Here is a 16,335-nt window from a genome sequence, read left to right as displayed (position 1 = left end):
AATTTAGTTGAATGAGTCACAGCGTCACTCATTCAAACAGTGAACACGGCAGCTGATAACACCAGAGAGCCTGAACCAGGAAGTTTAAAACGATAAAACCCATCAGCAGACAGCAGCACAGGTTATATGCAGCTTATTCTGTGTATAAATATGTATGCTGTAATATCCTGTGGGCCAGGCCGCAGCGCACTACTCTGTTTTCTGTGTTTCCTGTGTGTACACGGTGGGAATAATATGGTTCTGTGTGAGTCTGCGGACAAATGCAGGAGTTTTAATTTGAAAGGAAAGTCTTCATTTTTAGTGTGAAACACTTGAGCTCAGAGAGGTGGCTCGTGACCTGGTGGGCATTATATCGATAGGTTTGATCGAGTATTGATTGTGTATCGATCATGCAGGATGAAGAGGCGCCTGTTATCTCTGGAGATTCTCCTCATCGTCGTTTCGTCACTTCTGCTCATCTGTTGCATTGGCCTGGCCGTGGTCTCATCGCTGAGCCTGAAGCCCAAAGGTAAACTCGCAGTCTGCTTTGAACCAGCTGATCACTCCAGAAGTTTTATAACGATGATGTTCCTGTTTGTGTGCAAAGGCGCCACCAAGCCCGTGCAGCTGATGGGACGGATGGCGATCGTGGAGGGAGCCGTGTTCTCCGAAGAGTTGAAGAACTCCAGCAGCCCGCAGTTCAAATCTCTGGCCTACGACGTGCAGCAGCTGGTCAGACCCCAGGCTTTTATTTTGAAAAAACAGTTGTCAGTCGGTTTTTTCCTGAAAAATCAGATGCCAGTGGCGTGTATTGTGGAAAGACAGCAGGTTCATGGAGCAGCTATTGTGTTTTAGCTTGAAAAGTAACACACACCTCTGATTGGTCGGCAGGTGTCTGAGGCGTTCAGCACCAGCGAGCTCCAGCAGCTGTATGAGTCGTGTTGGATTCAGGACTTCAGGTCAGATGTCTGATCGACCCAACTGATTTTATCGATCAGTTCCTTTAATCTGCTGTTAATAAATCTGATGACGAGTTTATTGATGCTCGTTATTGATCTGTGTCGTCAGTCGGGGCAGCGTGGTCGTGACCTTCTCCCTCCGGTTCAGTCAGCTGATTGATGTGAAGGAGGCGGAGCAGCAGCTGGGGGCAGGGCTTCAGGGGATCGAAGGTGGAGTTTTGGTTATCGACACAAAGAGTATCAGCATCACAGGTGAGTGTGTGTGTCATGATCCTGGGCCATGCTGGCCCAGCATTCTTAGTTTTCATGTATTCTTGTATTTTGTTCTTCATTTAAGCCACGGTTCCTGGGTTGCTCTGTTAAGTTGTTCCTAATGTTGATTTCCCCTTGTGACTTTTACCCCCTGTCTGCCCCTCTGTATCTGTGAGCCCTCGTCTCTCCTCCTTGTGTTTCATTCAATGTTTTCCCCAGCCCATTATGTCTGTGCTCTCTCTCTCTCCTCCTGTCTGAACCTCTGTGTACTTCCTGTTTTACTTTGACAGTCTCTCGTCAGTATGCCTCATGTTGTGTTCCCTCCTGCCCTGTCTCGTTACGATTATCTGTGTCAGCTGTGTTCCCCGTGTGCTCCCACTTCCCTCGTTAACCCACTGTGTATTTATGTCCACATCTCCCTCATGCTGTGTGTGATTCTCCCTGTGTTTTCTGGTGAGCGTTATATTTAGTTTTTCCCAGTTTAGTTTTCTATAACTTATGAACTGTTTTTCCAGCAATAAAGCTGTGCTTTTTGAGTTTATCCCCCGTGTCCCCGTGAGTTTGCGTTTGGGTCCAATTCCTGGCTGCCACACAGCCGAAACCATGACAGTGTGATGTCACAGAGATAACAGCTGTTAATTTGGAGGTGAAAGATGTGAAACCTAAGTTTACACGTTCTGGTGGTTTCACAGACCTCCAAACATTTCATATCAGTTTTATTCCATCACACTCAATTTCAATTCAATTCAATTTTCAATTCAATTTTATTTATATAGCGCCAAATCACAACAACAGTCGCCTCAAGGTGCTTTATATTGTACAGTAGATTGTACAAAAATAGATACAGAGAAAAGCCCAACAATCATATGACCCCCTATGAGCAGCACTTTGGCGACAGTGGGAAGGAAAAACTCCCTTTTAACAGGAAGAAACCTCCAGCAGAACCAGGCTCAGGGAGGGGCGGGGCCATCTGCTGTGATTGGTTGGGGTGAGAGAAGGAAGACAGGATAAAGACATGCTGTGGAAGAGAGACAGAGGTTAATAACAGATATGATTCAATGCAGAGAGGTCTGTTAACACATAGTGAGTGAGAAAGGTGACTGGAAAGGAAAAACTCAATGCATCATGGGAATCCCCGGCAGCCTACGTCTATTGCAGCATAACTAAGGGAGGATTCAGGGTCACCTGGTCCAGCCCTAACTATATGCTTTAGCAAAAAGGAAAGTTTGAAGCCTAATCTTGAAAGTAGAGATGCAAACACTCAACGTGCTGAACATAAAAGATAAAAACAGAACCTGTGCAGGTCTGAGCTTTAAGGCAACAAAAACAACCCAACAGCGAGTTAAACGGGACACGTGTGAGTGATGTTTGCTGATGTTTTTGTTTATGTCATTAGTTTGTATAATACCAATATTTTTTATTGTACTGGAGACTTCAGCGTGCTTGGCACCCGCCCTGTGATGCTTCCACTGAGATGATATCCATCATACTTTAACCCAAACAAACCTGACACACATGTCTCCAATAAGGATTATTTTAATGTTTTTTACCAGTAAATAACTGAAGGTTAACTTTAAGTTTACTTTTTTTAATGATGATTATTATGCAGTGGATTGTTATGACCTGCTTCCTTCCCTGTGACAGCTGTGATAGGCTCCACCCCCCCCACCCAACATTTCTCACAGGAAGGGTAATAATGCTGTACCCATGTTCACATTCAGACACATTAAACTAAAACACTGACAGCACGACTCACCTGCACAGGTTCTCACAGGTTCATGTTCGGGATTCTGCAGAGAAAAGTCTCAGTCTGGTGGGGACGGCTTCATGTGTTTATTCCTCCTGAGTCATGGGTTATTCCTCTTCAGCTGCTCAAATTAGACTTTGAACCAGGTTGTGATTTCAGAGTAAAGCTCTGACTGTCTCTACAGAGAGCCCTGACAACACAACATCTGCATCTACGAAGCAATGCAGAGCAACAAAGCCTACAGAGCGACATCCCTCCCCACGTGGGACAATCTGACCACCTCTCTCTGCTCCTCATCCCTGCCTACACCCCCCTCAGGAAACAGACTTCTCCCAGCACCCAGGTCATTAAATCATGGCCAGATGATGATCTCAGGAGCAGGACCTGGAGACCTTCACTTGGTCTGTTCTTCTCCATGAAGTGTTGTTTAGAAAATGTAACAGCGACCAAGTCATCTGGGTTTATCCTAACTGAAAACTGTGGATGACAAGTGCTTCCTGACTGATAACAACCTCTGCCAGGGTGGAGAGGCATCCAAGCCCTCACTAAATACAATACAACGCCCAGAGCCCCCCCAACACCCAACAGCAGCTGCAAACTTCAAACTCTCTGTATTTATTATTGTAGGGTCTACCTTACAATATAAAGTGCCTTGAGGCGACTGGTGTTGTGAGTTGGCGCTGTATAAATACAATTAAATTGAACCTTCAGGTTTCTGGGCACCCACTTCCCTGCCGATCTCACCTGGACCCACAACACCATCGCCCTGGTGAAGAAGGCCCAGCAGCAGCTGCACCTCCTCCGTGTCCCGAGGAAGAATAACCAGGAGCTGCTGCTGGCCTTCTGCTCCTCAGTGGAGAGCATGCTCTCCTCCTGCCTGGTGTTTGGTACTCAGTGGCCTCGACTGAGAACAGAAAGGTAGTGCAGAGGGTCATAACACTGCCCAAAAATTCCCTGGCTGCCCTCAAACACCCCAGAGCCTCCTTTCTCAGGAAAACCAGGGCCATCAGAGGTGACCCCTCACACCCCGTCTACCACCTGTTTGACCCACTGCCCTCCGGTTGGTGCCTCATGTCAGTCAAGTCCCACACCGCCAGACTCAAATAGCTTCTTACCCTGAGCCATTCAGACTGTTAACAAGCACTACCTCCCCACACCGCACCCCTGTCAAACCCACCACCGATCTGAGCCATGGTCGGAGTGCACCAGTGAAGAAAATGCATTCGTCATCACAGAGCATGACGTGAGGAACACCTTCAGGAGGGTGAACACCAGGAAGGCAGCAGGACCAGATGCAATCCCTGGCCGGGTCCTTAGAGCCTGCGCTGACCAGCTAGCACCGGTGTTCACGGAGATCTTCAACCTCTCCCTGGCCCAAGCTGTGGTTCCCACGTGCTTCAAACGGTCCATTATTGTCCCTGTTCCAAAGAAACAACAGCCCGCTTGCCACAATGACTACCGTCCAGTAGCACTGACTTCAATTGTGATGAAGTGTTTTGAAAGACTGATGAGAGATCACATCACTTCTTCACTTCCTGCCACCATCGACTCACTTCAGTTTGCTTACCGGACTAATCGTTCCACAGACGATGCCATATCTCACCTGCTCCACACATCCCTGAGTCACCTGGACACTGGCAGAGGGAATTATGTTAGGATGCTGTTCGTGGACTACAGTTCAGCATTCAACACAATAATTCCCTCTAAGCTTTTCACCAAGTTGACAGATCTAGGACTCAGCTCATCACTGTGTCAGTGGATCCTCAACTTCCTCACAGACAGACCCCAATCAGTGAGGGTGGGAAAACAAGTCTCCCCCTCCATCTCACTCAGCACTGGAGTGCCTCAGGGCTGTGTTTTAAGCCCCCTGCTGTACTCACTGTACACTTATGACTGTGTAGCCACATCCGACACCACCTCCATTGTCAAGTTTGCTGACGACACTGCTGTTGTGGACCTGATCTCCGACAACATCGAGACGGCCTACCTGGAGGAGATTAGGAACCTGGAGACCTGGTGCCAGGAGAATAACCTCCTCCTAAACATCAGCAAGACTAAGGAGCTGATCGTGGACTTCACTACAAAGCAGGCGAGGAATTACAAACCCCTCATCATCAGTGGCACGCCAGTGGAGAGAGTGGACAGTTTCCGATACCTGGGTGTCCACATCACTCAGGACCTGTCATGGTCCTGTCACATCAACACCCTGGTTAAGAAAGCCCGGCAGCGTCTCTTCTTCCTCAGAAGACTTAGAGACTTCCATCTGCCACTGAAGGTGCTCAAGAACTTCTACTCCTGCACCATCGAGAGCATCCTGACGGAAAACATCTGCACCTGGTTTGGGAACAGCACCAAGCAGGACAGACGAGATCTGCAAAGGGTGGTACGCTCGGCCGAACGCATCATTCAATCAGAGCTCCCTGACCTGCTGTCCATCTACACCAAGCGGTGCAAGTCCAAAGCTAGGAAGATTATGATGGACCTCTCCCATCCCAACAATGGACTCTTCTCACTGTTGAGGTCTGGGAAGCGCTTAAGGCCAAAACAGAGAGAATGAGGAGGAGCTTCTTCCCCCAGGCTATTCGGGGCCTGAACCAGGTGTAGGACTGGACTCTCCCAAACACGTCACTATAAGACTGGACTCTCACACACGTCACCACACGCACCACCACACATTTCCTATAATCCTATAATTCCTATAATTTATAATCTTTATAATCTCTTCTGCTATTTGCACATTCTTTACTGTAAATTCCTAAGTTAATTTGTAAATTCTGTAGTAACCTGTAAATTGTAAATATTGTAAAACTTTTCTTCTGTCATTTAATGGTCGGGCATTGTACAGCTACAAGCATTTCACCCCCATGTCATACTGTGTATGGTTGTGTGTGTGTGACAAATAAAATTTGAATTTGATTTGAATTTGGTCTGTGTAACCCTCATCACTCAGGAAACACACACAGACTTGGTACTCAGTCGAAGTCTTTTCTCCATGCTGCTTCCACGCACTTTGTTCTGCAATGTGTGCCTTTCTCTTGATAGCATATATTTCTCCTGTCTCCTATTTATACTTTACTCCAGCACAATTGGTGTGGAGCAACCATAATTTTGTTGGCAATACAGTGCTATTCTATTGTATTTTATTCTTTTCCATCTGGAACAACATCTACAGAAATAACGGCATCTGAAACAACATCTGCATCTGGAACAACATCTGCAGCAACAACATCTGCAGCTATAACTGCATCTCGAACATCTGGAACAACAGCCTCTGCAGGGACCAGCATCAACCCTACAGGAGGTGATGCCCCTTCAGCTGCATCCTTCCAGATGTTCATGCAGACATTTTAACATTTTTCTGCTCATGTCTGTAGGAACGTGTGGCCCTTATCAAACTTCCTGTGCTGATGAGATGACGTGTATTCTGACTAGTCAGCTATGTGATGGAGTGGACGACTGTCCTGATGCCTCTGATGAAACTGATGCTCTCTGTGGTCAGTGACGATTTCTCTTTATATCTGACGTTTGTGGTGAGGTTTACCTGTAGAGCTCCTGTGCAGAATCACTGAGAGTGAGTGTGTGTGTCTGTGTGATGGTCTGGAGATGATCAGGAGGATGAGTAGCACTGGGCTTTGCTGTGGTGCATTCAGAGCGCTGTTATAAAGACCATCAGCGCCTCCTGTGCTTTAGCTCTGAGACCAGGTTGCCTCACTGGTTTAATAACAGCAGCTGTGTATAACTCATCAGTATGTCACTGGGCACTTTTCCTGTGTTTGCTGTCTCTTTGGTCAGTTTAGTGTCTGTTGTGTTGATGTAAAAGGTCCACTTGTTTCCAGAGCGTAGAATAGACTGTGCTGTTACACTGTAACCATGGCTCTCTGATTGAAACTACCCAGTTTAATCCCAAACAGTAAATAGCACAAGCAGAAGCTCTCTTAAAGAAACATCTCCACAAATGCTTTCCTGTACACATGGGATAGACGTGGTTGGGCACAGTGTTCATTAAAAACATTTAACTTCCTGTGATGATGTCATCACTCTTGTCTTTATAGCAACAGCATGTGACGGACAGTTTGTGCTGAGGGGCCCGAGCGGGTTGTTCAGTTCATCAAAGGCAGACAAATACAACAGCAGCAGCTTCTGTCGCTGGATCATCAGGTTAGACTGGTATACACACACTGTAACACACTCTGTAACACACACTATAACGCACACTCTATAATGCACTTTGTAACACGCACTGTAACACACACATTGTAACACACACCGAGGCGTTCTCAGGCCAGCCGACACATACAATCTCTCCAGCATGTCCTCGGTCTGGGTCTCAGAGAAGTCCTGCCATTAATTAATTCTTCAATCTTAAATATGATCAACCTATCTCTAATAATCGGTTATGTACCACAGGCCTTCAAGTTGGCAGTAGTTAAACCGTTACTTAAAAAAACCATCTCCAGACCCGGCAATTATACCAATTATAATTATTAGCTAATTACAGGCCAACCTCCAACCTTCCTTTCATATCAAACATTCTTGAAAGGGTAATTGCTAACAGGTCATTTGCAGAGGAATGGCTTATTTGAAAAGTTTCAGTCAGGTTTCAGAAAAAGGATAAGACAGGCCCATTTCACAATAGTGTTAGGATGCCTGGGTCGTCGACCCAGGGTTTTTGAGTTTATGTTATTATTTATAATTTCTAGTTTTTGGTTTCTTTGAGTTCTGTCTTATGGCTTATGTCTCTGTCGTCTTTAGTTGCTCTGTCTCCCCTATCACCTGCATCCCCTTGTCTAGTTCGCGTCTATGTGTATCTTAAGTTCCTATATCCCCGTGTTCAGTCAGTGTTTGTGTCTGCCCTGTTCCCACGTCTCTGTTCCCTTTGTAGTGCCTGCATGTGAGTCTGTGTCTTTGTTCAGTCTGTGTTATGCGTTTCCTGTTTTACTTTGAAGGTCTGTGTCTTATCTCAGTGTGTTCAGTTTACGCTTCTTTGGTCTCGTCAGTTCTGATTTGTCCCAGCTGTGTTTCCCTCCTGTTACCCATTCCCTGATTGCTCCCTCTGTGTATTTAAGCCCAGTGTTTCTCTGTGTCCGTGTCGCGATCTACCGTTTTCCTAGCTGTGTGTTCTGTCATTCCTCCAGTTTAAGTTTGTTTTGAGTTTTTTCAGTTATGTTATATTTTGAGTACCAAATTAAAGCCTTTTTGAGTTCACGACTGTCTCCGGAGTCTGCACCTTGGGTCCTATTCCTGTCTGCACACAGCGACACCTAACAAATAGATGTACTCCAGAACAAGATAAATCAGCCTTAAAACACTCCTCCCCTACTTTTTTAACCTCCTAGGACCTGGCGTCCACATATGTGGATATCACATTTTGGTTACGAGGACATTATACTGCTACTGTTCTATCAAAATTTTAAACGAATATCCTCATATGTGGCTCTTATTTTTCTTAAAAACACAAACAAGGTAAAAAAAAAACCATCTGGTAATTCTTTGTTTTTACATTCATCGGGTCCCAATATGCCCAAATATCAAAGAGAAATAAAAAATGCATGCCGTGGAAGAGTTCGGATCAAGGCTTGGATGGTCCAAGACATTAAAGGAAAAGAAGGGCAACTTTGGAAATGTTATACACTGCAAACAAAAACAGTTGGTCAGAGTGGATCTCATCAAACCATAGGGAATAATAAATGAACACAACCTGAACAGAGCAAATCACGATGAAGGTTTCAGCTACTCTCTCCACTGCAATAATTCCTCTGTCTAACTTCACAATTCAAGAAAAGAAGGCTGTCACTTCCCTGAGCGTGGGAGGTGCACCAAACAAATCTGATAATCACACAGAAAATACTACACTCCCCAGTGACAAACATACCTATGAAGCCTTAAAACAGCATCCCACAAAAAGACAGTCATCAGTTGCCTACAACAACTTGAAGAAGATAAAGGCATTGACCGTGTTAGGCTTTTTATGATAGCGAAGAAAAATATGCTCCAATTATTTTCACAACTTAGTATGAAAATTGTTAGAATTTTAAATTGTTTTACATGGAGCCATGGATGTCCTCTCTGGCTCAGAGACAAAAAGCTGCCGCCCCCATGCAGTAAACACTTTTTATTGCAGGTCAAAAAAACAAAATGTTAACATGGTTGATCAAAAGAGTTGAGGGTGGCCTTAGGTCTGATGTCGGCTCATGTTTCTTCTTCTGCAACTTTCCCGACATCTCCTTATTTTGAGATGACCATTCTACAGGCAACACTCCCATTACCATGACAACCACCTCTTGTCATCCGGTCATGCCTGTACAGTTAAAGAATGGGAGTAGAGCGTATTTCAGTAGGTTTATGGCCCAAAGAATGGCCCTCTCCCTGTCTGTTAGTATGAGAGTGATTCCAAAACTATTCTACTATACACTGTGTGCAGTGGGGGGGGAAAAGCACAAAATATGGGATGCTAATTGTTAGATATTAGCCTTAAAGATAAAAAAATAAATTCCAACAACCACCCTACATACTATGCTATAACATGTAAGTTGAAGCTCCACAAAGGAGTCCCACTCAGACCCATTTCTACCAGTATAAACTCAGCCACCTACAACATTTCCGAGCCCTTATTCAAATCAACTTTTTCAATGAAATTTATCTTTATTTATACAGCACCAAATCACAGCAACAGTCACCTCAAGGCACTTTATATTGTAAGTTAGACCCTACAATAATACATACAGAGAAAAACCCAACAAACATATGACCCCCTATGAGCAAGCATTTCAGTGACAGTGGGAAGGAAAAACTCCCTTTTAAACCTGGGTCAAAATCAAAACCCAAGAAGTGGAATCCTTCACTGCTCACATCAACTCAGTGGATAAAAACATAAAGTTCACCAGGTGAGACACAAAGGATAACTGATTGCTGTTTCTGGACTGTGCCATGCACATTGAGGAGAATGGAAACCTCAACACCGAAGTTTACCGGAAGCCCACACACAGACTAGTGCCTCCTCTTTGACTCCCACCACCCTCTGGAACACAAACTTGGAATAATCAGGACCCTACACCACCGGGCAGAAAATGTTCACTCTAAGCCTTGAGGCAAGGCATTCCAAGGCATTCAAATCAGCAATGATGCACAGAAAAGAACATCAGACACCAACGAGGGAGGATCAGAAGGACAAACAGAACAACATCATCATCCCTGATGTAGCAAGTTTATCAGAGAAACTCAGGAGAGTCTTCTCCAAGCACGACATCCCAGTGTACTTCAGACCTAGCCACACACTCAGACACAAACTGGTTCATCCCAAACACAAACCTAACAACACAGTGTATGTGCAGTGCAGCGAGGAATGCTCAGAACTCTACATTGGAGAAACCAAACAGTCACAAGATAGAAGAGCCACATCAACAGGAAAAGATTTTGGACAGAGAAGACAGATGGATTGAAAGAGGTCTGCCTCCTACAATCCGGTTTTGAGATGCCATCCCAGACACTATCACAAGTTTCATGATAGGGTGAGGCAGGGTCTCACAATGGTTTTACCTGAAACCTCTGCTGATAATGACTTTTTTTCACACCTTGTAACAGTTTCTGACTGGAAGATCTAAAACTGCAAGAGATGTAGGGTCCTTGAAGTTCAGAAATACAGGCTGGAGCTTGAACTCCAAGGATTACATTTTTAAAATAAATTCTAAAATGTACTGGTAGGAAATGTAAAGAGATTAAAACTGGGATAATTCAATTCAATTTTATTTATATAGCGCCAAATCACAACAAAAGTCGCCTCAAGGCGCTTCATAGATACAGAGAAAAACCCAACAATCATATGACCCCCTATGAGCAGCACTTTGACGACAGTGGGAAGGAAAAACTCCCTTTTAACAGGAAGAAACCTCCAGCAGAACCAGGCTCAGGGAGGGGCGGGGCCATCTGCTGTGATTGGTTGGGGTGAAAGAAGGAAGACAGGATAAAGACATGCTGTGGAAGAGAGACAGAGGTTAATAACAGATATGATTCATTGCAGAGAGGTCTGTTAACACATAGTGAGTGAGAAAGGTGACTGGAAAGGAGAAACTCAATGCATGATGGGAATCCCCGGCAGCCTACGTCTATTGCAGCATAACTAAGGGAGGATTCAGGGTCACCTGGTCCAGCCCTAACTATATGCTTTAGCAAAAAGGAAAGTTTGAAGCCTAATCTTGAAAGTAGAGATAGTGTCTGTCTCCTGAATCCAAACTGGAAGCTGGTTCCACAGAAGAGGGGCCTGAAAACTGAAGGCTCTGCCTCCCATTCTACTTTTAAATACTCTAGGAACAACAAGTAGGCCTGCAGAGCGAGAGCGAAGTGCTCTAATAGGGTGATATGGTACTACAAGGTCATTAAGATAAGATGGGGCCTGATTATTTAAGACCTTGTATGTGAGCAGCAGGATTTTGAATTCTGGATTTAACAGGAAGCCAAAACAGGAGAAATCTGCTCTCTCTTTCTAGTCCCTGTCAGGACTCTTGCTGCAGCATTTTGGATTAGCTGAAGGCTTTTCAGGGAGTTTTTAGGACATCCTGATAATAATGAATTACAGTCGTCCAGCCTGGAAGTAATAAATGCATGAACTAGTTTTTCTTTTTCTTTTTTCTTTTTTTTTTTTTGCCTGTCCCGTTTGGCTCTTTTGCCATCAGAATTATTGTCTAAAGGCAAAGAAAGATGCCCAACGGATTTACTTTACCAAATTGACCATCCCAGCCTTGCCGTAATGGTCCATTTGATTCACTTTTTATTGTTTATTTTATTTTCACTTGCTGAATACGGGACAGACTTGACTGGGGAGAAAGAAAGAGGGAAAGAGAAACAGCTGAGAAGAGGGGCGGGGGAGAAGGGCAAAAAACAAAAACCAACAGAATGGGCAGAGAAAAAAAATGCATATATCGATCACCTGGATCACCTGCTGAGAAAGAAAAAAGAAAACAAGGAGAAGAGAACAAGAGTAATAGAATAAACAACATCACAATGATATATGGTTTGGTTTGGGAACAGCACCAAGCAGGACAGACGAGATCTGCAAAGGGTGGTGCGCTCGGCAGAACGCATCATTCAATCAGAGCTCCCTGACCTGCTGTCCATCTACACCAAGCGGTGCAAGTCCAAAGCTAGGAAGATTATGATGGACCTCTCCCATCCCAACAATGGGCTCTTCTCACTGTTGAGGTCTGGGAAGCGCTTCCGCTCCCTTAAGGCCAAAACAGAGAGAATGAGGAGGAGCTTCTTCCCCCAGGCTATTCGGGCCCTGAACCAGGTGTAGGACTGGACTCTCCCAAACACGTCACTATAAGACTGGACTCTCACACATGTCACCACACGCACCACCACACATTTCCTATAATCCTATAATTCCTATAATTTATAATCCTTATCTTTATAATCTCTTCTGCTATTTGCACATTCTTTACTGTAATTTCCTAAGTTAATTTGTAAATTTTTGTAGTAAATTGTAAATATTGTAAAACTTTCTTCTGTCATTTAATGGTCGGGCATTGTACAGCTACAAGCATTTCACCCCCATGTCATACTGTGTATGGTTGTGTGTGTGTGACAAATAAAATTTGAATTTGAATTTGAATTTGAATATGGGAATATGACAGTAAATACTAAATATTAAACATTATTGTGCAGCACATAAGATCAACAGCACACAGTGTGCTTTGAGGTAGGAGCCAAAAAGGGTGTAGTTTGTGTGTGTGAGCACCAGTGTGTACACCTGTGAGCATGTACGCGCTTGTTTTTTTAAAAGGTTCCTTCATGTAATGATCTGCTAGAGGGATGAACTAGTTTTTCAGCGTCACTGCATAAATGGAAGAAAGCAGTCTTACATATTTGTTTAATATGTGCGTTGAAGGACACGTCCTGGTCAAAAATGACTCCAAGGTTCCTCACAGCGTTACTGGAGGCCAAGGTAATGCCATCCAGAGTAAGAATCTGGTTAGATACCATATCTCTAAGCTTTTTAGGGACGAGTACAATAACCTCAGTTTGATCTGAATTAAGAAGCAGAAAGTTAGCGGCCATCCAGGTCTTTATGTCTTTAAGACATTCCTGCAGTTTAACTCATTGGTGTGTGTTATCTGGCTTCATGGACAGATAGAGCTGGGTGTCATCTGCATAGCAGTGTAAATGTATGCTATGTCTTCTAATGATGCTGCCTAAGGGAAGCATGTATAATGTAAACAGAATTGGTCCTAGCACTGAACCCTGTGCAACTCCATAATTAACCTCAGTGTGTGAAGAGGACTCTCCATTTACATGCACAAACTGGAGTCTATTAGATAGATATGATACAAACCACTGGCAAGACACTTCATCTGTTGCCTACTGGCAGGGTTGGGAAGGTTACTTTTAAAATGTATTCCATTACAGAATACAGAATACATGCCCCAAAATGTATTCTGTAACGTATTCCGTTACGTTACTCAATGACAGTAACGTATTCTGAATACTTTGGATTACTTAATATATTACCATGCTTTTTACAACAACATGAATGTACTATTGCTGTGTGATTTATTACTATTACTGAAGGTCCGCAACTCCAAACTGTAGTAAAGGGACCTCTGACTAATACGGCGGGGTCCCTGTCGGCTCGTAGCCGAAAAATAGCTTTACTTTGTTGTGTGAGTCAACTTTTCTTGCGAGAGACAGTGAGGCGTTGAAAGGCTCCAACGGAACTTATTGTTTTCGGAGGAAAACACGAACACGGTGTACAGTCGAGTCTTAATAGCTTACTTACAACTGGGCTCGTCAGGCTCTCTTCTTGGCTGAAGTGGTTATTATTATATTTACATGCTTCCAGCTCCCGTTTTTGCTCGATGACAACTCGTACCTTTCCACTCCCCTTTTTCTCCCTCCTCGCGCTCACAGACACATAACGTGTATGGCAGTCCCTTCTCCCTGCAGCACGGACTACACTGCCCATGATGCTACATTCTTTAGAGCTATGCTTGTAGCATTCTGCCTGTTAGCTTAGCACAACAACAACAACAACGAAAAGGCACTCTCTCACCCAGGAAACACACAGTCGCAGAGAGAGAGAGCATCGCCCTGTAACCATGGCAACCGTAACGCTGCCGCCTGGAACAACAGAACGTAGCTGTCAAACAAAACCCAAACAGTCCTGACCCGCGACAAAATGAAACAGGAAAGTACCGCAGTGTAATCCATTTATTTCAACAAAGTAACTGTATTCTGAATACCACCTTTTTAAACGGTAACTGTAACGGAATACAGTTACTCATATTTTGTATTTTAAATACGTAACGGCGGTACATGTATTCCGTTACTCCCCAACACTGCCTACTGGTCAGAGGGCCCGGTGGCGCCAGTGTCCGGCAGCCTCGCCTCTGTCAGTGCACCCCAGGGCAGCTCTGGCTACAGTGTAGCTTGCCATCACCAGTGTGTGTGAATGGGTGGATGACTGAATGTGTAAAGCGCTTTGGGGTCCATAGGGACTAAGTAAAGTGCTATATAAATACAGGCCATTTACTGTAATTCATTAATATCAGGATGTCCTAATAGGTCCCTGTAACACATGTAGCGCCTCTACTCAGGACCAGTACACTCTCACTTCAAATAGAGACCCTAGACATCTTACTAGGTTCAGGAGGAGGTTTTGTTTTGGGGACTCACAAAAGGAGTTGGCTTGGAAATGAATAACTGGGACCTTTATTGCCTCAGTACCATTTATATACATATACAACACAATAACCCAAATTGCACACTAATAGTGCATTTTAAAGGTGAATACATGTAAAACAAAACAAAATAAAGACATTTAAATGGAAGATTTATACTGAACAGTATCAGAGCTCTTGGGAATGAATGAAACAGATTAAAGTGTTCCTGTTGTGAAGTTTGAATTGTCCTTTAAAGTCGTTGAAAACCCAAACAGGTGTACTGTAGGGGAATTGTCAGTGTGCAAACCCTATTATCCGGGTAGGAAAAGTAGTGCATAGGGCTTATCTGTAATCCAGGGTTGCTTGAATCAGTTTCTCAGGCAAATCCCACAATCCGATCGCATGGCTGGCCACACCATTTCACGATCATCCAGGATCTCATTTGGGCTGTTCTCGCCGTCAGTGGTTCTCCAGAATTCTTCTAGTAGTTCAAAAAAACCAATCTACACAAACAGTGCAGAACAATCAATTTCTTTTCCCATTTTGTGTTCTTAACATGAGCTCATTAACTTCTTTTCCAAATGTATTAATCACAAATGGCATTCCCTTTAGCTTTACCAAGTTACAAGAGTTACAGTAACTTGTTTGTACCAGTATCAACAATTTTATCAAAATTATATCACAACAAAGAACATCAGCAGCTTAAACAGTAATGTAAACAGTCATAGCAATGAAAGTGACATTCATCCTTAAGGCTTACAAGAAAATGTAACTTAATTCAGTGCAAATACTATTAAACTTGAAATATGCTCATATCTATTAAGACATAACCATTCTAATATAAACAGAGCTATTGCTTCTACTTGAATACCTCCCCGATCGGAATATGGCTTCAGCGGGGTGGGGTGGCTAACAGCTATTAGCAGCTAGCATCGCATCTAGCATCGGCATCGTTTAGCTCAAAGCATTCAACACTTATAACACACTGTAAAGAACAACAGGAGAAGTGAAACAACACGCCAGATTCTCATAGCTCCCGATTGGTTTTTGTTCAAAGGTTTCTGAGCTGAATCAGCTAGTGAAATACATTATCTAACTTAACAGGTAGCTAACGAAAGCACGTGACTCACCGGGATTTTCAGACACAAATAACTTGACAGACGTTATTCCCTTTGTGGTCAGAGTTCGGGGCCTAATAAAAGAGTACCTTATTAGCATTTATACGTAAAACAATCTGGTCTCATTAACCGGGTTGCAGTATTGCACACCAAGATACTTTTTCCATGCGCTCCGACACGTACTTGACCGCCATCAGAGGGAAAATCTCACAGGAAGAGAGAGGTAATACTTCCTGCGCACTAGACGCAAGGTCATCAGAACACAAGACTGCATCACAGCGCCCCCTTGTGACAATAACAGGCTATAGCCTTAGATTACAAAAAGGGATTTTGAAGCCCTGTATTTCACATGGGTTACACACACACACAGTAACATGCCTTATGTGAGCTACATGAGGCTCTCACACATCAACAAACACTTCACCGAGATGCCGCACTCATTGTTATGGGAGATTTTAACAGAGTGAATCTCAAACGGGCATTTCACAACCTTCACCAGCACATCAACTGCCCCACGAGGACATTAGACCACTGCTAGACCCTGTTCAAGAACTGTTACAAGGCTCAGCCCCTGCCGGCATTTGGAAAATCGGACCATTCCGCCATCTTCCTCATACCTGCTTACA

At 44.0% G+C, this 16,335-nt stretch overlaps 1 protein-coding gene and 1 long non-coding RNA gene across 2 annotated transcripts in view; one reads left to right on the top strand and one right to left on the bottom strand.

The window, feature by feature from the left end:
- tmprss15 (transmembrane serine protease 15) overlaps window positions 1–16,335 on the top strand; it is a 42,072-nt gene that overhangs the window by 191 nt on the left and 25,546 nt on the right. Inside the window, exons 2-8 of the mRNA XM_085471286.1 lie at window positions 396–508; window positions 587–711; window positions 871–938; window positions 1,048–1,190; window positions 6,110–6,238; window positions 6,312–6,431; window positions 6,990–7,095. Of these exons, the coding sequence (XP_085327412.1) occupies window positions 397–508; window positions 587–711; window positions 871–938; window positions 1,048–1,190; window positions 6,110–6,238; window positions 6,312–6,431; window positions 6,990–7,095 (803 nt within the window). The 5' untranslated portion in view covers window position 396. The remainder of the gene's footprint in view (window positions 1–395; window positions 509–586; window positions 712–870; window positions 939–1,047; window positions 1,191–6,109; window positions 6,239–6,311; window positions 6,432–6,989; window positions 7,096–16,335) is intronic.
- Window positions 14,425–16,017, bottom strand: LOC146701004 (uncharacterized). The gene is made up of 3 exons (XR_014922689.1): window positions 15,860–16,017; window positions 15,722–15,783; window positions 14,425–15,094 (listed from the first exon to the last, which is right to left on the bottom strand). It is a non-coding gene; the product is annotated as an uncharacterized LOC146701004 (long non-coding RNA).

Source organism: Copadichromis virginalis, linkage group LG10 (genome assembly GCF_057382275.1).
Source record: "Copadichromis virginalis isolate Kocher_CV1m ecotype Utaka linkage group LG10, C_Virginalis_male_GT1.1, whole genome shotgun sequence".
In the NCBI taxonomy this organism is placed as follows: Eukaryota; Metazoa; Chordata; class Actinopteri; order Cichliformes; family Cichlidae; genus Copadichromis; species Copadichromis virginalis.
The sequence above is the reverse complement of the archived record's forward strand: the minus strand, read 5'-3'. Positions and strand labels throughout refer to the sequence as shown.